Source organism: Poecilia mexicana, unplaced genomic scaffold (genome assembly GCF_051168715.1).
Source record: "Poecilia mexicana isolate PSO_F unplaced genomic scaffold, ASM5116871v1 scaffold_8, whole genome shotgun sequence".
NCBI lineage: Eukaryota > Metazoa > Chordata > Actinopteri > Cyprinodontiformes > Poeciliidae > Poecilia > Poecilia mexicana.
The window spans coordinates 11,232,784-11,251,206 of record NW_028263377.1 but is presented as its reverse complement, the minus strand read 5'-3'; the positions used below and the strand labels follow the sequence as shown (position 1 = coordinate 11,251,206).

Here is an 18,423-nt window from a genome sequence, read left to right as displayed (position 1 = left end):
TTTTGATTGCACTTGAAAGTCTCTTTTGCAGTAAAAGAAAATTGTGTATGTCGATAGAAACATTCAGAGATGTGTTCTGCATTCACAAATAACACCCTGGTCATGATTTTTTTATTTTTTAAATCTTCTCTCTTTTCTTGAATTGTTTTCTGATTGGCTGGTGTAAACTCAAACTCCGTCCTTATCCTGATTGGCTGGGAGCCCAGTGGGCAGGTGCTGAGTGTTAATAAATACAGCGTGCAGTCAGAAGGGCGTGCATTCATACGCAAGCTGCTACTATCAATCCTTCTCAGTTCTGTCAGCACATGTAAAAGTCTTCACCGGCACGCATTGGCTGCAGCAGAAAAAGTGGAAGGAATTTTTAGCTTTTGTAAGAGAAAAGAGAAAAAACATTGCCATGTCTTTTGAGACAAAAGACAAGGCTGAAGTGCGTCTGGTGTTTCTAGGAGCAGGGGGAGTGGGGAAGACAGCCCTCATCCAGCGGTTCCTCAAAGACACCTTTGAGCCGAAGCACCGGCGCACAGTGGAGGAGCTCCACAGGAAGGAGTACGAAGTGGGAGGAATTAAAGTCACCATCAGCATTATGGACACCAGTGGGAGCTACTCCTTCCCCGCCATGCGCAAACTCTCCATCCAGAACAGCGACGCTTTTGCTCTGGTCTACGCCGTGGACGATCCAGACTCCCTTGAGGCGGTCAAGAGACTGCGAGAGGAGATCCTGGAGGTCAAGGAGAGCAAGCACACGCCGATCGTGGTGATCGGCAACAAGATAGACCGACACAAGGAGCGCAGGGTGTCCAGCGAGGACGTGCTGTCCACGGTGGAAGTGGACTGGAACCACATCTTCCTGGAGTCCTCGGCCAAGGACAACGTCAACGTGATGGAGGCCTTCGTGGAGCTGCTGCAGCGGGCCAACCTGCCCATGCAGCTGAGTCCGGTGCTCTGCAAGAGACGGCTGACGTTCCCCAAGGAAAACCACAAGCGTGCCCCCATGAACAAAACCAACAGCTGCCTCATCTCGTAGAGATGGACGAACGGAGGCAGAGAGAACTGTGCAAACGAGACCAGAGGATTGATGCGGATGATAGAAAAACAAACCAAGTGACAATGTTTGACAAGATAATCAAATGTTCCCTTCTGCTCCCAGCTCCAATACACTCCTCCTAAAACAAACATGAACAGATGAAAACAAAGATAGACGTAAAGACGGCATGGATGTTGTTGAATTCGACTGCACCTACCGCGAATGTCAGAACATTTACTATAAAAAAAATTTAAAAAATTCTTTACATGTCATGTTTTAGTTTCTACTCAAAACTATTGATGTTTCAACAGTTTTCAATAGTTCAATAGTTGTTCATCTGGTGGGGAAAAAAAAATCTGTATCTGTTGAGCAATAAGTCAAAAGCAATAGTGTTTTTATCTGTAAATGTGTTTTGTTTTGTCTGTGCAGCTGATGTCAACATATGAAGAAAACATACCGTGCACTTTATATTTTTAAGAAGTCTTAGTGTTGGAAATTATGGTTTACTGAACCTTTTTGTTTGCAAATCCTAGCAGAGCTTAAAATGTGAACGAAAATGAATGCATTTCTATTTTGCTGAAAAGAGTTCTGCTCAGTTCTATTTTGTTGCATACTTTCAGTGTTTTGTCTAAACCAGGGAAAAAAATAGATGCGTTTGTCTGTGATTCTCTGTTGTGCTTGTATTGTACCTTCCTTATTGTGTATAATTGCCGACTTGATGTGAAAAGAAAAATAAAGTGTTCATCTTAGAATGCAGTATTGTGATTTTATAAGAGAAAGTTTCTGCCACCAAAAGAGTCGTGCTTTAATGCTTGCAAGATTGTATTTCTGATCTCCAACCAGTCTTGCAGACAAAAAATTCCATTAAGGATTATGAAACTTCTCATATTTTAAGACCTCAAGTGTTAAAATTACTTTAACAAACATATTTAGTAAACAGTCTTGCAAGCAAAAAAAATTTTTTTTTAAAAAAAGAAACGGACATAAATCCACTTGCAAACATGTTGGATTTTAAAGTCTGTGCAGACATTAATGTCTGTTGTAGTGATGTGTGTTCACTCTTTGTTTCTTCTCCTTGAGAGCAGCACTGGTCTAACCAGATGAGTGAGTTCAAATGAACGTGCAGCAAACACTTGACTGTCCTGGTTTCACGTGCATCACCCAGAACGGTGTCGTCAGAAGTAGCGATGACAGCAAGCGAATTCACATAGGAAAGTGGAAAACGTTAGTTTAGTGGACATATCTCACACGCAGCTTCATGACTTCTGCTTGGCACTGTACCGCCCTCTGGTGGTGGGCTCCAGCTTGCAAAGTTTGATGCAGACATAGATTATGAATCACCTAATCGAGAAATTATAAGCAACACTAATTGTGTTGTCCTGCATTTTTACACTTTCTTTATTTTTATTTTTTTTTAAACTCCTGTTAAATACTTTACCATGGATCTAGCACGGTTGTGTATAACAACAGGACAAAAACTGCAGTTCCTTGCAAAATAATTCTTAATAATTTGAGCTTTCTCATATTTTTTTAGTTTACAAAAACTAACTTCCACGTATTTGATTGTAATTTTATTAGATAGACCAATACAAAGTAGCAATTGTGAAGTGGAAGAAGCAAACTACTACCAATTTACTGTGACCCAAATACCCAGACATGCCCACCTGCATTTACTGACTGGAATGATGAAACCCTGACAAACGCTGACAAAGCAAAGCTAAAAACAAAGTTACTTTCACCTAATCTAGCTTGTTGGGGAAAATAACACCTCATGTCAGCTCGAGCACAGCTTCCCCATGGTGTGCATGGATCTCGCTAAAAGGGGAAGTTTATTTTTTCAGCAGCGACGGGGGGATCTGGTTAAGGCCGATGAAAAGATGGAGGGAGGACCTGCAAAAACGTTAGAATGAGGCAAAATCCGCAGACTCTAAAGCATCGTACACCCCTTTCAGGGAGAGCAAGGCGCTGCTTGTGAATGCGTCAGTGAAGCAAACCGCAGTGTGACGCACAAGATTGTATTAACTACACCGACTGCCATGGAACCAAAAAAGAGTGCATTGTTTGTACTTTGGCTCAGCTTTTGGAGATACAAACATGTGAGGTTATGATTATCTAATGTTAAGAGTGATGGACCAAATGATAGATAATACATCCAGAGCTGGATATTAATTAGTTGCATTTAATTGGCTAATTTTTTGGACAACAAGAGTATATTTAGGAGTATTTTTGCTGTGGTCTCCTTTTTTACTTGAGTAATTTTGCTATGAAGCATCACTACTCTTGCTTGAGTAGAATTTCTGGATACTCGTCCGACTGTGAATAACTTCACCAAATCAAGATCAGCTTTAGCCTAAAATTCACCAGACACACACCTGCAGTTTTTGTTAGTTTCACAAGTTTTATACTGAAAGAAACTGATTTGTTATTATTCTTATGAAATATTTTCATTTTGATATTTAAAATACCAAAAATATCCACATAGCTTTATTTGAGATGATGTCATTTTTAAATATTAAGTGATCGAGGGTTTGATCGGTTACTGTGTACTTGAGCAGACATTTTCCTAAATACTTTTTTTATTCTTGCTTGAGTAATTTCTTGGACAAATATAACATTTGTACTTGAGTATAAATATGTTATACGAAGCAGTGCTATTCTTACATGAGTACAATTTTTGGGTACTCTGCCCACCTCTGAATATATAATCTCCATCCTTATTCAACATAAGTATTTTTTTATTTTCTTTCTTTTTTTTACAGACCTCTCCCACTCAGTAGATTCAACCTCTTGATAAAGTTCTATTGTAATTTCAGCTGACACTTTTATATCCTCATAAAGCCCGTCACAAAATCTCCAGCGTGCTTCCTCTTTCTAAAAGCTAACAGCCGAGGTGAATTGTTTCGCCCGTACGAAACGAGGAAGCGACCTGCAACAGACGTTTGCTTCCTCTTTGTGCTCTTTAACCTCACAGCTGCTCCTCTCTTTTGTTGCTACATTACTGAAGACACGGTGGCAGACCTTTCCCCCCCGGTAGAGCCCAGGTGCGCTTAAAATTTTTATGAAGGCCACGAAGCTTCTTTTAGATGGACGTGCTGCCGCTGCGCTGCTTAAATTCTCAAAAGGTCCGCTCCTGGACTTGGTCCAAGCTCCTCAGAGCAGCTTAGTTACCTGAGAAGTTTGGAGCAAGTACAGGATCTCTGACCTTTGTCTGCATCAAATGTTCTCGGTGTCGTTTCAAAAGTTCTGCCTTCAGGAGTTTGAGGTGAGTTTGGCACTTAATGTTCATCATTCAGTGTTTTCTTATTTCTAAATTGTCTATTATTTATCAGTAGCATCATTGAAGGGATAGAGATTTGATTTAGCATTCAGTCAAGAATTGTTTTTGTCGTTTTAATCAAGTGAAATTAATAGATTGATTCTTAGCTACCTATTCTAAATGTGTAACAGAATAAAATTACATCTTTAACTCCGTATAATCTGCACCAGTCATTTGGTTGGTTACATTTTTAAGAAGTCTTAAGCCTTGGTCTGCTTTATTAATTTGTGGCTAAACACCCACGTGTGTCAAAGTTTCAACCAGTTACCTACTGATTTGCGGTCACATGCAATGCACAAGTACAGTCGGCAGTGGAAAAAACCTAACAGCTCCATAAATAAGTCTTCAAATAAGCCAAAGTGAAACCATGTTTTTTGAGTTTTTGTGTTGAAACGCAGCTTAGTGGATGTCTAACAAATCTGACAATGTGTTGAGAGAAAATCCTCGGCAAGTGTTTCTCACTTTAATTAATTTCTTAGTGGTATCGTAATTGGGAAAACAGCTTCCATAAACACAGAAAAGGGCATTGTGAGTGCATTTAAACTGAAAATAACTACATGAAAGGAGCCAGAGAAAGAGGCAGCTACTTTATTTTCATCTACATTTACAGACACGGAGTCAGACAGAAGGCTAAGGAGAGCAAACCCGGGACGAGTCGTTACCAAATGCATTCAAGACGGATGCAGTTAGAGCTTAAATGGGAGTGTCACTTCATAGGTTCATGCTAACACAAAAACCAGCTTAACATTTTCAAATGTCCTTCTATTAATATTATAAGAAAAAAAAAAACCAAAAAAACAATCTAGCCTTTTTTTTTTAACCAAAGCACATTTCCAAGTCACATTGCTGCTGCGTGGAAGACATTTTCACGAAATGCTATTATTTTTATTCAAACACGTGCAGCAGGTAGTGTACACAGCCTGACAAACTCAGGAACAAATAAATGTGCATTGGCATCTAAAGTATATTCCCTGAGCAAAAAGTAAGCAAAGCGAAACAGCCCTCCAGCATCTAAAATCCACTTCGGTTTTTTTTTTCTTTAAAAAAAGCCTAAATTCAGTGTATTTCTGAAATGAATGTGGCTCCATCCTAAAACACAGAATTCAGTAGAATATAAATAATCAAAAAAAAAAACGAATGGATGGCAGGGCACGTTTTCACAGAAATAAAAAATCAACTTATATAATACTAGGTTTAACTAATGCCGAGTGAAATAGGGGGCCATTTTGAAATATTCAATTCTGTACTGCAATTTAGTTAGCCGATCACGCAACAAGTACAGCTGTGAAAGGAACTGACCTGTGGGGCTTCTGTAAAATGTTTTGCTGTGAGATAATGAGGCAACATAATATGGAAAAAAATCTGAAAAAATAAAATAAAATAAGAATGGAGTGTGTTGGTTTGGATTTCTTGCGAAAAGCAACAAGCTCTTCTTTGCTAAGATGTCCATCTATTCTCTGCAGATTAGGCTCAACGTGAAAATATGAACTTTTTGTAGTGCATGACAAAAACACAACTGGTATTTAAGTTAGAAGCAAGAAAAACTGAAAAAAAATCACCAAAATTAGGATTATAAATATATAGATATATATATATTTTTTGGATTTACATGAAACTATGTGTATTTTTTTAAATGAAGTAAATGCCACCCTCTTTGTTTCCCCCCATAAACAGTTTTACCTTTGTGCAAACACTGATCTATGGAAGGCCTGATACAACACAGCATGGCGAAGCACCACACAGGATCACAGGTCACTCAAATGCGTTTATATTTCACTGTATGGCTTCTTAGATTTTGGCACGGACTTCATTTACACCGCGGAGGAGGCTGACGGGGCTGAAAACAGGCTAAAAGTGTCGCACCTCGCTCATCTGTCAAAACACAGATTCCCATCTTGTCTTCAGTTTCACTACTTCCAGGACGACCGCATCTTGTAATCACTTCTCCATTGAAATCTAACCGTAGTCGATGTTTCTGAACAGCTGCTAGCAACAACGCCACTTCATACAATCCTCGCCTTTCGCTTCAAAACATCAAAGTACGCTCTTTTTGAGGTGTGCTCGCCTTGGATTTGAAGGCTTTTCTCTTTTAGAAACGGAAGAAAAAAAAAAAACCCACACATTTTAGAAAGAAGACAAATTATTTGGTCGATTTTTGAGAAGTTCTTTAACTGAATCAGGATTACATGTATGCATGTCAATCAAAAACAACACGTGGAACAGCGTTTCGTTAGTAAAAGGTGCAGAGGCGTCTGCCACTGACGCTCCTTAGTCATCCACTGTAATATTGCGAAATAAGTAGGCCATAGATTCCCCGTTGTGGATGCGGCGGATGGCCTCGGCTAAGATCATGCTGACGTCCACCGTCTTGATTTTTGGACACTGCAGCTTTTGCACCTCGTGGGGCACCGTGTTTGTCACAACCACCTGAATACACAAGAACAGATCATGCTCACTCCGTTTTTTTACAGCAGACTGCAAATTCTCAATTTGAAATAAATTGATGGAAATATTTCGATTGCTGTCTCACAAATGTGACTGTATTAGTGAAATATTTTGAAAATGTAATTTTTCTTCCTCTCCACAATAATGTGTTAGCTCATCACATTAAATGTCAATCAATTAACCGCAATGTTTGTGGTTGTGAAATGACAAAACGTAAAAAAGAACAAAAAACAAACTTCTGTGAATAGTTAACTTGCGAGCTAGTGTAAATACAAACTACCGTGGAAATGTCTGGTTGACAAGAAATGTTCTAACGTCACTGGAACTACCGTTTTCTGAACACCTGGCAGCTTTTAGGAACAGAAACCGACGGCTAATAAAAATGACGCTGCTGAAAACAATAACTCTTTGTTGTAACAGAAGTGCGATGAGTGACAGTTCAGATCGAGTTCCCATTAAAAGGAAGTATGTTATCCTACACTGTTCTAAAGAACAAAAGCTGAAGTTTGTTCTCATCCGTCTTCTTTAGTTCAGTTCGTGTGCAACATGTTTTCACAGAAGAAAAACAGAAAACAATCGAGGCGCACACATCTGAAAACGGTAAGGTTCTACGTTCTCACCACATCGATAGCCGATTCCTCTATGAGACGAGGAGCATCTGCAGAAAGTAAACCATGGGTGGCCATGATGTAGATCTTATACGCCCCTCTCTCTTTCAGGATCTCTGCAGCAGCAACAAAGTCTCCTACGTCGTCTATAATGTCATCCTGAGCAGAAAAAACAACAATGTGGTTAAAATATTTTAACTCGCTCACCCAGTTAGAATCGACAGAAGGCAACCAATGACACCAAGAAAAAGGGGGGAGAGGGAATAGGAGTCACTGTAGCAGAAAAACAACACGGGTCGCAGAAAAGAGGCTTCAGAAAACACACCAGAGTCCAGATCACAACACAATCTAACACACACGGAAAGGAAGCCAATACAGTCTCTCTATCACCATCTCTATTGGAAATAGTTAAAAACACAGATTCATCTGCACATGCAAGACATTTAAAAACTAGTTGTGAAAACTGTGACCTTTCAATTCTTTACAATCAGTACTTTCTCTGCACCATAGCATATTGTGTATTGACATAAAAACACCTTGAGGTTGGAGTAATTGGGAGTTCACATATTTTAGCACCTAAAGATATTGTATTGACATCGACATCGGCCGATTTTTGGCTTTTCTTTTATACATATTGGGATCGGTCTAATAAGCAAAACTGGGCTGGTGTTCACAGTTGGTGTTTATTTCCACCCTGAGACGATGCAGGACGGGTGGGAGCAGCACAGGATTGTGGGAGTGTTTAAAGAAAAGAGGCAATTTAGGTGGAGTGGTCGCCTTTATACAATGTCAAATGTGCAGTGAGATATATACACTATATATATATATATATATATATATATATATATATATATATATGTGTATGATATTGTTACAGATTCGTAATTATCACCCAAAATTTTCATATCTGTGCACCCCTATTAACATGTATTCATATATTCAGACATTCAAAGTACAAAAGATTTTAATATTGCATCTGAAGAATCTTACCACTATTATGGCGATTCTTCCGCCGACATCTCCAACTACAGTAATCGGAGGTTTCTCTTTGGCCATCATTACTAAAATGGAAAGAAAATCCGGTTACCTCGTATTACTTCGTTAAGAGTAACTATTTTTTCTTTTTTAGGAATCAAAGATTAAATCTAAGTAGATTGGGTAAAATGGGTTGAGAAAAGGGTTTCTGAGCAATCTAGCTCTCCAATTTTTATATATATTTTGTTTTACTAAATTTGACTTCTAAAACTGTAAAGCTAAACTAAAATGACGATCAATTAATCAAAGTCATTGGTTCATGTACCCCCTCCCCTCCATTCTACCCCTCCTACTTCTTAGGAGATCAAGCTGGAAGGCTAACCTAGTGCAAAGCATGCCATGCAAGGGTCAAATGACAAAAGGAGTTTCAGCCCAGGATACCCAATCCAAAAAAAAAGAAAAAACTGCCTGTATAGACACCCACACCCACACACCTTCAGGCCCAGGCTATAGCAGCAGTCCTCAAACAGACAGTTTAACACACACCAACAGTGGCAAGCACTGATGACAGATCCTTCATACACACTTGCCAATGTTCTGAACCGGTCAGTCAAATCTGAGCGCTGCCAGCGAACAGCCTACATTTCCATGCACACACACACCCCCCATTAGTCATATTATTGTTTTAAAACATTTTAAACAAGCCATATTTATGCTCCACTTAGTTTGGCTTCATCAGCTACAATGAGTTGGCTCACCATTTTTAATACGGAATCTAAACATACACTCATGCAGCTGTTTAGCTTATGACAACGTATGAATATCCTGGCCTCATCGACGTTCGTCTGCTGAAAACATACGACCGCAGTGCTATCTACAGGTCCAGTCAGAAGTTTACGTACACTCATGCTTTACTGCAATTTGCTCCTCAACCATCAGCACGTTTCTGGCTGCCTATTTAAATAATAATTCTCATCAGAAGTAGTAGAGATCATTAACATGGGGTGGTTTTCCTGACAAATATGGAAATGGGGGACGGGGGGTATTTTAAGCAAAGTTAAAATTCAATTTGGAGCTTTGAGAAGGTCTTGTTTTTTCTTCCTTAAGTTCCTCTGAGTGCACAAAAAATTAGAGAATTATGTTTGAAAAAAAAATAATAAAAAATGCCAGTGTTGGGAACGCAAGTCGTTAAAATGAAGTGTACAATTTACTTTACGAAAAGTGCTCAAACATCCAGTCAGAATTATGCCAGGAGCTTGTTGAGAGCTACAGAAAATACTTACACTTCTAATGCAACTTGCTAAAAAGAGACATTTATATATGTAAGCGTCTCTAATAATACATAAATACATCCAGCGGGTGTGTATGCATCTTTGTAAAATGTTGACCCTGTGTTCATTACAGAAACTTCTAAATACCTTCAAACTTGTGCAATCAATCATTATGCTTAAAAATGACTTAAGTTGAATTACTTAAGTTGTACGACGTAGGAACCATTCTTAGGTTCGCATCAGTGATGAGTGCATGTAAACATCCTGAACAGGGCTGTCCATGTAAAAACTCATACACATCCAATTCTAACTGCAAAATAAGGCATTAAAGTTATTCATGGTTGATGTTTAAGGCAGAGTTTTCTATGAGATTTACCAAAAATCTTTACAAAAACTAACAAAATGCATAGAACCATTTCAAAAATACCGGTGTGCATGTAAATGCAGGCAATCAAGAGGGATTTTTTTTTTAAGGAAACAATCAACTGGTAAACAATCAGCAAGCCAAGCTGATTGTGAAGGAACAGTTTTAGAAAGCAAAGAAAGGAAAAAGCATGCCTTGCAGAACAGTGAATTTCAATCAGCCCCCTCAGTGTGAGAAAACCTGGAATCACTATGTACACCAAGAACAGCAGAAGCCACGTTGTGATTAAAATACAGTTTACCAAAATCCAACTGTGCTGCATCGTGTAACGACCTGAAAAAAGTCTGGTTAGACTTTTACTGTTTTAAGAAAGAATTAATAAAATCTGCCAATATGCATCATTTGTTGACGGTTCTAGATTAAATGCTGGAATCTGTCAATCGTTACATTCCTACTGACTTTCTAGTAACAGATCCTTAAAGCATGCTTCATTGTTTCCTTACATGCAAATCATGACACAAGTTTAATCAGGTTAAAAGTGGTTTAAAAATGGCAGCATGTGTTGATTGGCAAGATGAGTCCAACAGAAAAAAAAAAACAAAAACAAAAAATAAAAATAAAAAACTGACGCAGTTCTGGTTTGATTTAAGGAAACTAAAATTAGAGCACCACAAAACAAAGAAAGTTTAAGCCATCTTGTAGAAGCAGCTGTCTGGAATCAGACGAAGGTGCAGTAAATATGACGTCTGTTCAGTTCAAGACAAACGCGCCACACAAACTGCTGCTGGGAGAAAAGTGGAGATCAAACGGCCAATTGGACAAAAAAATAAATAAAAAAAAAATTAAAAAAATTCAACAATGTCAGGCTCTATTAGTTGGAGAGTCAATATTCCACCAACTCCCCCTCGTGAATCCAGACTGTATGTTTCTCAAGATGCAAAGACAAACCCTTTTTTTTTCTACGCATGCACAAATTGAAGTAGAATTTGAAGAGGAATCATTTCATGGTCAGATATAAATTAACTTTAGGTCGTACTTGGAAGCTCTATGCCAGGGAACGGAGCTTGTTGTTTGCCTGCTATTGTCGACAAATAAACACCACATTAACACAAATGCACAAGTATAACACATGATACACACTGTATGCCAAGACTTAAAAAGAAAAAAAAAAAGAAGAAAAATCTGGGTTGAAAGCAATTTGAAAAATAATATTAATAAAGCAGACTGACTGAAACGTCTAAAACAAAGTTTTTTGTTAGTTAAAAAAAATGTATAAGTGGATTTTATCATCTCAAAGTTAAGCATGGGAACTCAAAAAGTACTGAGACTATTCAATCGGAGTCATTTGCCAATGACACACCTATTTGATTTTGGTTCTCTTTTGATGACACCCTAACGCATAATGATCAAATATGTGGCAGGAAACAAGCGAAGGAGACGTTTCTTTAAATATTTTCTTGCTTCGACTCCTTCCACACTAGACTTCTCTGGGACCGTAAAGATTGCTAGGACCCTGCTGGATTATGGGAAATCCAGGACTTCACCACGGACTTCACATCCGCACAGATTGTCCCAATCTGTACTAAAATCATACATATAGAAGATTTCTGCTTCTCCACCTTGCCTTTAAAGAACCCCAGGAGTGTTTTTTTTTTCATCCATTTTTACATGTACAGCTTCTAGCTCACCAATCAGCATATAATTTGTTTTGCCTGTTGTGTGTATCGGTCAGGAGAAAAAGCCAAAAATAAATGTTTTTCATTGTGAACTGATTACACAAATGTTCTAAAGCTTGGTTGTTGTTGTTGTGTTTTTTTTTTAATGATACACATTGCAACCATTTTATAACTGTATTTTAAACCTCCATAAACCTGTGCAAACATTTTTACTCCTCGTTCTCATCTCTAAATATAATGCCCAGCCTTCTCACTGAAATGTAACAAATACATTTGCATCCAAACTATAACCCAGGGACCTCGTACCCCCCTTCGGACCTTCATCAGCCAAGTTGTATGCACAATTTGGAGGCGTGTGCACTTTCGCAAAACACTGATTTTCACATGTAATGCTGCACGCTGTATTTTTAATATGCCACAGAAGATTACTCTGAGACCTGGCAGATCCTTCATTTCATAATATAACCTTATTCCAGTGTGAGGTGGGGGGCCTTACTATCGGTCGACTGCTACGGATGCTTTGTGAGTAGAAGTTGTGTATCTGTGAGGTCATGCAATGACATAAACTCAATTACTTTGAGTATGAGTAATGGTATGAGTGAGAAACAGCACAATCATCAGCTCAAAAGAGGTTAGCACATGTAGAAGTTGTATTAGACTGTTAACTACCCTTTCAATGCAGACATCTCAACGTGTCACCGAAAGGTAAACGAGGCTGTGTTAATGATGCTACATTCATTTTTGGTTCATAATGTCTGTAATAGTTTGTGGTCAAGAAGATACATTCTTCTAATCTAACAAGTCAAAGCATGTGTTTAAATGTTAAAACTTTGGGAAACCGATCAATAAAAAAAGTCACGTAACTGCATGAAACAACAACATGTGACAGATATTATTTGTGCAATTTTGGATAAAGTAAAGTTCTAAAAGAAGAAAGACCGGGATCTCACTAGGCAGCTCCAGTCCCGTGTGCCCTGTGGTGTTGCGCACACACGGCGGCGAGTGTCTTCCATCGGCCATGTCCGACTCGGCACATTGGGCCTCGCCGTGGATCACAGCCAGACCCAGTCGGAGACGTTCCGCATAGGACTGAGCCCTGCAAGGACAGAAGACAACCCGTGAATACTTCGAATAGGTAAAAATAGATAAAAGGATAAACTAGGCCTCTACTGTGATTTCAATGTAACATCAATGTAAATGTTGCCCAACGTCTGATACCTTTTAGCTGCAGCAGGGGACTTTGCCACAATTATAGCATTTCTGTAATCAGGAATCTACCCGAATAAAGGAAAGCAGATGTTACCAATTCTTCCAAACTCTTGTTTCAATTGATGTCATAAGACGAAGACACAAACACAACAACCACCTCCTCTTGTATGTACTGAATCAAAAACGGGGAGGCTCGCAGATTATCCACCGGGAAGCTGAAAAAGCCTTGGATCTCTTTCTGATGCAAGTCCATGGTGATGATATGTGTCAATCCTTCAGAAATGCACAAAAAATAAAATGTTGATTAGAGAAGGTTTTTTTTTGTTTGTTTTTTTTTTAATTCTGCAGTTCAGTTTTGCTTTGATTCCTGTACCTGCTTTAGCCAACATTGAAGCTAACAGTTTACAAACTATGGAGCCCCTCTTCCTCATTTTGCACTGCTTGCTATAGGGGAAGTAAGGAATAACTCCAATGATGTTCTTCGCACAGGACGTCTTAAGAGCATACGCCATAATGAGGAGCTCCATGATGGCTGTGTTGACATCTCTGGTTATAGAAAAATAAAGAAGAGATAGTTAAAGATTTTGATTAGAAAAAGAATCCAGCTGTGATAAAAACGAGCAAGTTTTCTGTGCTCACCTTGGTATGGTTTGGATAATGAAGATGGTCTGCCCACGAACAGACTCTTTCACATCCACTCTTGTCTCTATATAAAGGGAGGAAAATGTCATTTTACACAAACTGCAATTTACAAGCTGAAAATAAACAAACGCTATACAAACAATTAGTATTTTATGTTGGAACATTTGCTTATTGTAAATAAAGGTTCAATTTATCAGATGAATTGAAACACTGATATTTCTAACTATAATTTCTTAAACTTTAAGTCAACTTTAAAAGCCTGTGTTTAGTTTTAATACACATAATCAGAGCATGTGAATAAATCAGTAAAATACTGATTTATTCGGTGTCCTGCTCAGGATATGTAAAAAGTCTTCAAATAACTTGAAAGTTCACTGTTGCGTGATAATGACATGCTAAATAATTTATCTTAAAAAAAAAAAGGGGGATGGGGCAAAATCACCACATTATTAGATTTTTAATCAAATTGTCTAGAAGATTAGATTAGATGATTACTCAAAAGAAAGACATTTATCTTAACCACTCTTCAAAATGGAAAATATATATACATAAAAAAAAAAAAACATGAAATTCAACTAAGGTAAATGTTTGCTGATCTTTATAAGTCAGAAGATAACTCCTTGTTTGGGAGGCATGGAAAAATGAAATAAATTGTTTATAATCCTTAGAGAACTGTGTTATTTTTCTGTGTAAAATGATGCGATGGCAATAAAAGCCTTCTCAACTTTCAGGCCATTAATGCAGCATTACAAAAAAAGTTTTTCAAACCTTTGCATATGTTTTCTTAGTATTTGGGAGGGGGGGGGGGAAACTAGAGGTGGTCAAAGTAAGCGATGACCACCTTGTAGCTGCTAAAACTGAAAATAACTTAAAGAGGGCAGGGAATAAATAAAATGTGCACAGATATAAATAAATCAGAAATCACCTACCCGAGTGGGGGATTTTCGATTTTTTTTCTCTTACCTCTATTAGATTCCTGAAAGACGACAGATTTTCCCAGCTCAACACCCAACCTCCTGTAAAACAAAAGCATACCTTTGCATGCACTTTTCAAATAATTGTGTGATCTCAGGGTTTGCTGAATTTCTAACATTGTTCATTCATTCATGATTACAATATACTATAAATGACAAATCACCTGAACCTGCTCTGCCTCCTGTAATATCCCTTTATTTGTCAGTTAGTAGTTACACCCGAACACACCTAAATACCTGAATACATGCGAGTATAGCTAAACATTAACTAGTGCTTGGAGTACTCACTCTGTTATCTTCTTAGCCAACTCTGTGCAAGCAGCGGAGGAGTTTGCAGAAAACACACGGTAGCCACTTTTAGCGACATTCATTCTGCAAGTTCAGTGTTTTTATGTCACAGAAACTAGTCAGAAACGCCACTTTATTTTAACCCAACAAAACAGGAACGTTTAGCTTTTTTTTAACGACGCTGTCGTCGGCTAGCTAACTGCCGCACACTAGCGTCTGCAGTAAGTGAGCTAATTTATTCGAGAAGAAAAAGCTCGGTGTGGGACACAAACTTGACTAAATATAGCAGGGAAATAAATACAGTTAAGTTAGCGTGTCTAATTACATGTATTACTCGCGAAAAGACAAATGATCCAGCCTATGCTCTATCAGGTTGCATGGTAACCTAACAGCGATCCACATTTGAGAACTACGGAGTGGTCACTGGGTCAATATTGCTGGCTACGCGTTGCAGTGTGTGCGTGTGTGTAAACGACTCGACAGCATTTTGATACAAAACCAGTGCTGTGTGAAGAACTAAAACTACAAGCATTTTATTTTTTTTACATTTAATATTTACAATTTCACATTATTTCTGTACGACAGAGCAAATAAGATAAGCAAATACCATCAACGTGATGTTTGTTTATCTATATGTGTCTTACATATCTTTATGGAAAGATATGTAAAACACATATCTTGATGTGTTTTACATATCTTGACATTAAAATCTGTGAATATTTCATTGGATTAATTTCATTGGATTAATGCAATCCTTCATGAGAGAATTCTATAACAAAAATAATAAATTCAAGTATTGAGTGAAGGGGAAAAAATGAGGCTTAAAAAGTGTTAGTTTTGACCAAAAAAAATTATATAGTTTTATTCAGATACATTAATCTATAAGAGTCTTTTGTAATTTCACAAAGCCTCCAACTAACTTTAGCCAAAAATGATGAGTCAGCTAACATTTTACTTTTAAAATACAACTTTTAAAGCTTTTTAAATTGGATAATTACATTTAATTTCTACAACAGAATGTGACTGAAAGCATTAACATACATTTTAAATACTTTCAGTCTCATTAGGTTGTAAAATCACAAAGTGTAAGTGGACAGGGTTGTCTTCTCATAACCTGTGACGAAAGAAGTCTTTCTATATAGTCGGACAATAAATCAGTTCTGTGTTTGCATTAAAATGTGGGATTTGCATCTAATAATAAATCTCCAGGTTAACAACATGCAAGAAGACAACCTGTGCTGAATCATCATATTAATTATTTCCTTATATCTAAACATATGTTATTATTTTACCAAAGGGTGTAGAAATACTTCATTCTTTAAGCCAGGATGTGCTTCCATGATGTTCCAGAGGGTGGCAGCAAAGTACAGCTACTGTTTTTATTGATCACGTTGTGAAAAACTGCTTCAAGCGTCAAATGCGTTTGGGGAGATTCTGGTTTTCCAATGTGAGTACCTGTGGGTTTGCAAGTCAGACATTTCATGTAAAACCAAATCAAAACCACTTTTAAATCAAATATCTAATCTGACATGATGATGGCAGAAAAGCAATAATAACAATCAAAACTATTGCTATAACTATGATTATCAATAAAAAGTCAACAAGGTCCCAGAGTTTAAAGATAATGGATTAGATAGATACTTCTTTTTTTTTTTAAAGTGTGTTCAAAAGATCTTTAAACTAATTTTAAACCTCATAAACAGTGACTCATTACCTAATCAGAAAATTTCTACAAGCAACATTTCTGTCACATTTATGAACATAAAAGTGGTGAGTACATTGTTAAAGGCTTTTTTTTTTTTTTTTTTTTTTTTTTCAGATCCCACTGAAATTTATTAAGTCAGGAAGAGAACAGCCTAATGGGCTGGAGGAGGGTATAACCAGGCTTCCATTCTCTGATGTTCATGTTCGGAGAAAAGATAATGAAGACAAAATTATGTCTTTGCAGCATCATTAAAGCAAAACAGAAGATAACAGAGAGGCAGAGCCTCTAACAACCGCTCCGCAAAACAGATAAAAACCGATCATCGAGGAAGAATCGTAGAAGCTTTTACATTCTTTGATCAGTAATTTGCTGGGAAAGGAGTGTTTTTATTGACAAACAAATTCCCTACCTTCTGCAACTATTATTTCTCAAGAAGTCTGAAAACGTGGTTTAGGTCCCACATTATCTTGCAAAATATGATACTCCTCTAAATGTCAGCAGATTTTTGTGTTGGAAGCTTGCTTCCTTTGGGTTTTTCCACCGTTGTACACAACTGAGGCACACCTATGTTACCTTGCCGCAAGAATGTCCTGAGTTCAAATGCCAACATCGGATCTTCTGCATGGAATTTGCCTGTTTACTTTTGTTGGAATTTCCCTCTGCAGGCGTGGGTTCTCTCCAGGTATTCCAGCTTCCTCCTACAGTTCAAAAATGGTTTCTCCAACAGAAAAATTAACCCAGATTCATATCAGAACTGGAATTTAAAAAATGTCTCTCCAAAGGTTTAACATATCCTTAAAGACAGACAAGAAAGCAACAAATTTAAAGCAAATCTACCTGGATGACTGGCCAAAAATCCGTCCTGAATTATCCCAGAAGCTGGTCGACGTACAGGGTCCGTTTGCGGTGTATGTTCTGCTTGATCTTGTGCAAATAATCTTAGCCCCATGTAGCTCAACAAAGTCCACAATAAATTCAAAATTTTGCAACATTTTTTTTCTTTTCTTAAAAAAAAGTAATTGTTGCATGAAGTTGTTAGCTATTGCCCAAACATAAGTTGATATTTTTGTGCTTGAGAAGTATAAGCAAACGTGTGTATGAAGAACTTGATCAAGGACACATTGATACATCCACACACATAAATATTTAAGTAGTGCAGAAGATTGAGTTATGAGGCCCTCACAGCATTGACAAAAACACATGCTCTAACTGTGCAGGACATCAAATACAAGTTCACCATAACAAATAGACATAAGCGCGCAGATTTATTATTAGCTTGTAAAAAAAAAACTTTGAGTTTGTTTGTGAATATAAACGCAACAGTAACTGACCTCAGGTCAACAGGTGTTACAAGGAATGAGGCCAAAGTAACTAAAAGCCCCCTCAGGAGGTCTGGACATAACTCTGAGAAGCTGTGAGGTCTGCAACAATTCCTGGGATGTCTATGATTTGCTGATTTTTATGTTGCAACAGCTGGTTGTCCTTTCCACAAAAGACCTATAGAAGATGACATTTTGCTGCAAATCTTACATTTCTTCAGCTCCCACAAGATGTAGAAGTTATTTGCTTAAACAAAAGAAGCTTTTTCATATTAAATTGCAGTCATTTACTCTCTAGCTAAACAACTCTGATTTTATGGCCACCTGACCTGTCCACAGCTTCTCCCCGGAAGATTTCAAATCATAATCTTTCTTTGTTATCGTCCTATAACCTGTCATAAAAATGACTGTCCTCTCTTTGTATGATTCAAGACACGAAAACGCGTTAAATTTTTAAACTTTGAAATGGAAAATTGTTAAGTTGGGTTGATATTACTCCCAGATCCCAGACTGTAGATGGAACACGACAAAAGTCCAGTCCAAAGCTGTTCACAACATTTTCGCTCTTGCAAGAGGCTGATCAAGCAAAAACGATGTGTTGTCTCTG

General features: G+C 37.8%; 1 protein-coding gene, 2 long non-coding RNA genes and 1 pseudogene across 4 annotated transcripts; 3 read left to right on the top strand and 1 right to left on the bottom strand.

Annotated features, from left to right (window-relative positions):
- Nucleotides 1-231: 231 nt before the first annotated feature.
- LOC106906700 (ras-related protein Rap-2a pseudogene) lies at nucleotides 232-1,776 on the top strand (annotated as a pseudogene).
- A 2,068-nt stretch (nucleotides 1,777-3,844) lies between these two features.
- On the top strand, nucleotides 3,845-11,798 carry LOC106906694 (uncharacterized). The gene is made up of 2 exons (XR_001415417.2): nucleotides 3,845-4,286; nucleotides 11,485-11,798. It is a non-coding gene; the product is annotated as an uncharacterized LOC106906694 (long non-coding RNA).
- LOC106906687 (phosphoribosyl pyrophosphate synthase-associated protein 1) lies at nucleotides 4,914-15,226 on the bottom strand. Of its 2 annotated transcripts, XM_014972062.2 has the most exons (11): nucleotides 14,793-15,226; nucleotides 14,494-14,546; nucleotides 13,528-13,594; nucleotides 13,262-13,434; nucleotides 13,046-13,161; nucleotides 12,898-12,953; nucleotides 12,630-12,775; nucleotides 11,040-11,081; nucleotides 8,384-8,454; nucleotides 7,406-7,552; nucleotides 4,914-6,767 (listed from the first exon to the last, which is right to left on the bottom strand). In XM_014972062.2, the coding sequence occupies exons 1-11, from the start codon at nucleotides 14,873-14,875 to the stop codon at nucleotides 6,609-6,611; spliced, it is 1,113 nt and encodes a 370-aa protein (XP_014827548.1). In that variant the 5' UTR covers nucleotides 14,876-15,226; the 3' UTR covers nucleotides 4,914-6,608. The 2 variants fall into 2 exon arrangements, with proteins under 2 accessions (XP_014827548.1, XP_014827558.1); XM_014972072.2 differs by lacking the exon at nucleotides 11,040-11,081.
- On the top strand, nucleotides 6,015-7,643 carry LOC148157980 (uncharacterized). The gene is made up of 2 exons (XR_015764085.1): nucleotides 6,015-6,091; nucleotides 7,315-7,643. It is a non-coding gene; the product is annotated as an uncharacterized LOC148157980 (long non-coding RNA).
- Nucleotides 15,227-18,423: the final 3,197 nt, after the last annotated feature.

What these genes read in the sequence shown, in the direction of transcription:
- LOC106906687 (XM_014972062.2), bottom strand. Translation starts at nt 14,875, where the DNA reads ATGAATGTCGCTAAAAGTGGCTACCGTGTGTTTTCTGCAAACTCCTCC. An exon ending in CCCTGGCATAGAGCTTCCAA is followed by an intron (nt 8,455 to 11,039) that starts GTACGACCTAAA and finishes TTTCCATTTTAG; the next exon opens with TAATGATGGCCAAAGAGAAA. An exon ending in AGGAATCGGCTATCGATGTG is followed by an intron (nt 6,768 to 7,405) that starts GTGAGAACGTAG and finishes TTGTGTATTCAG; the next exon opens with GTGGTTGTGACAAACACGGT.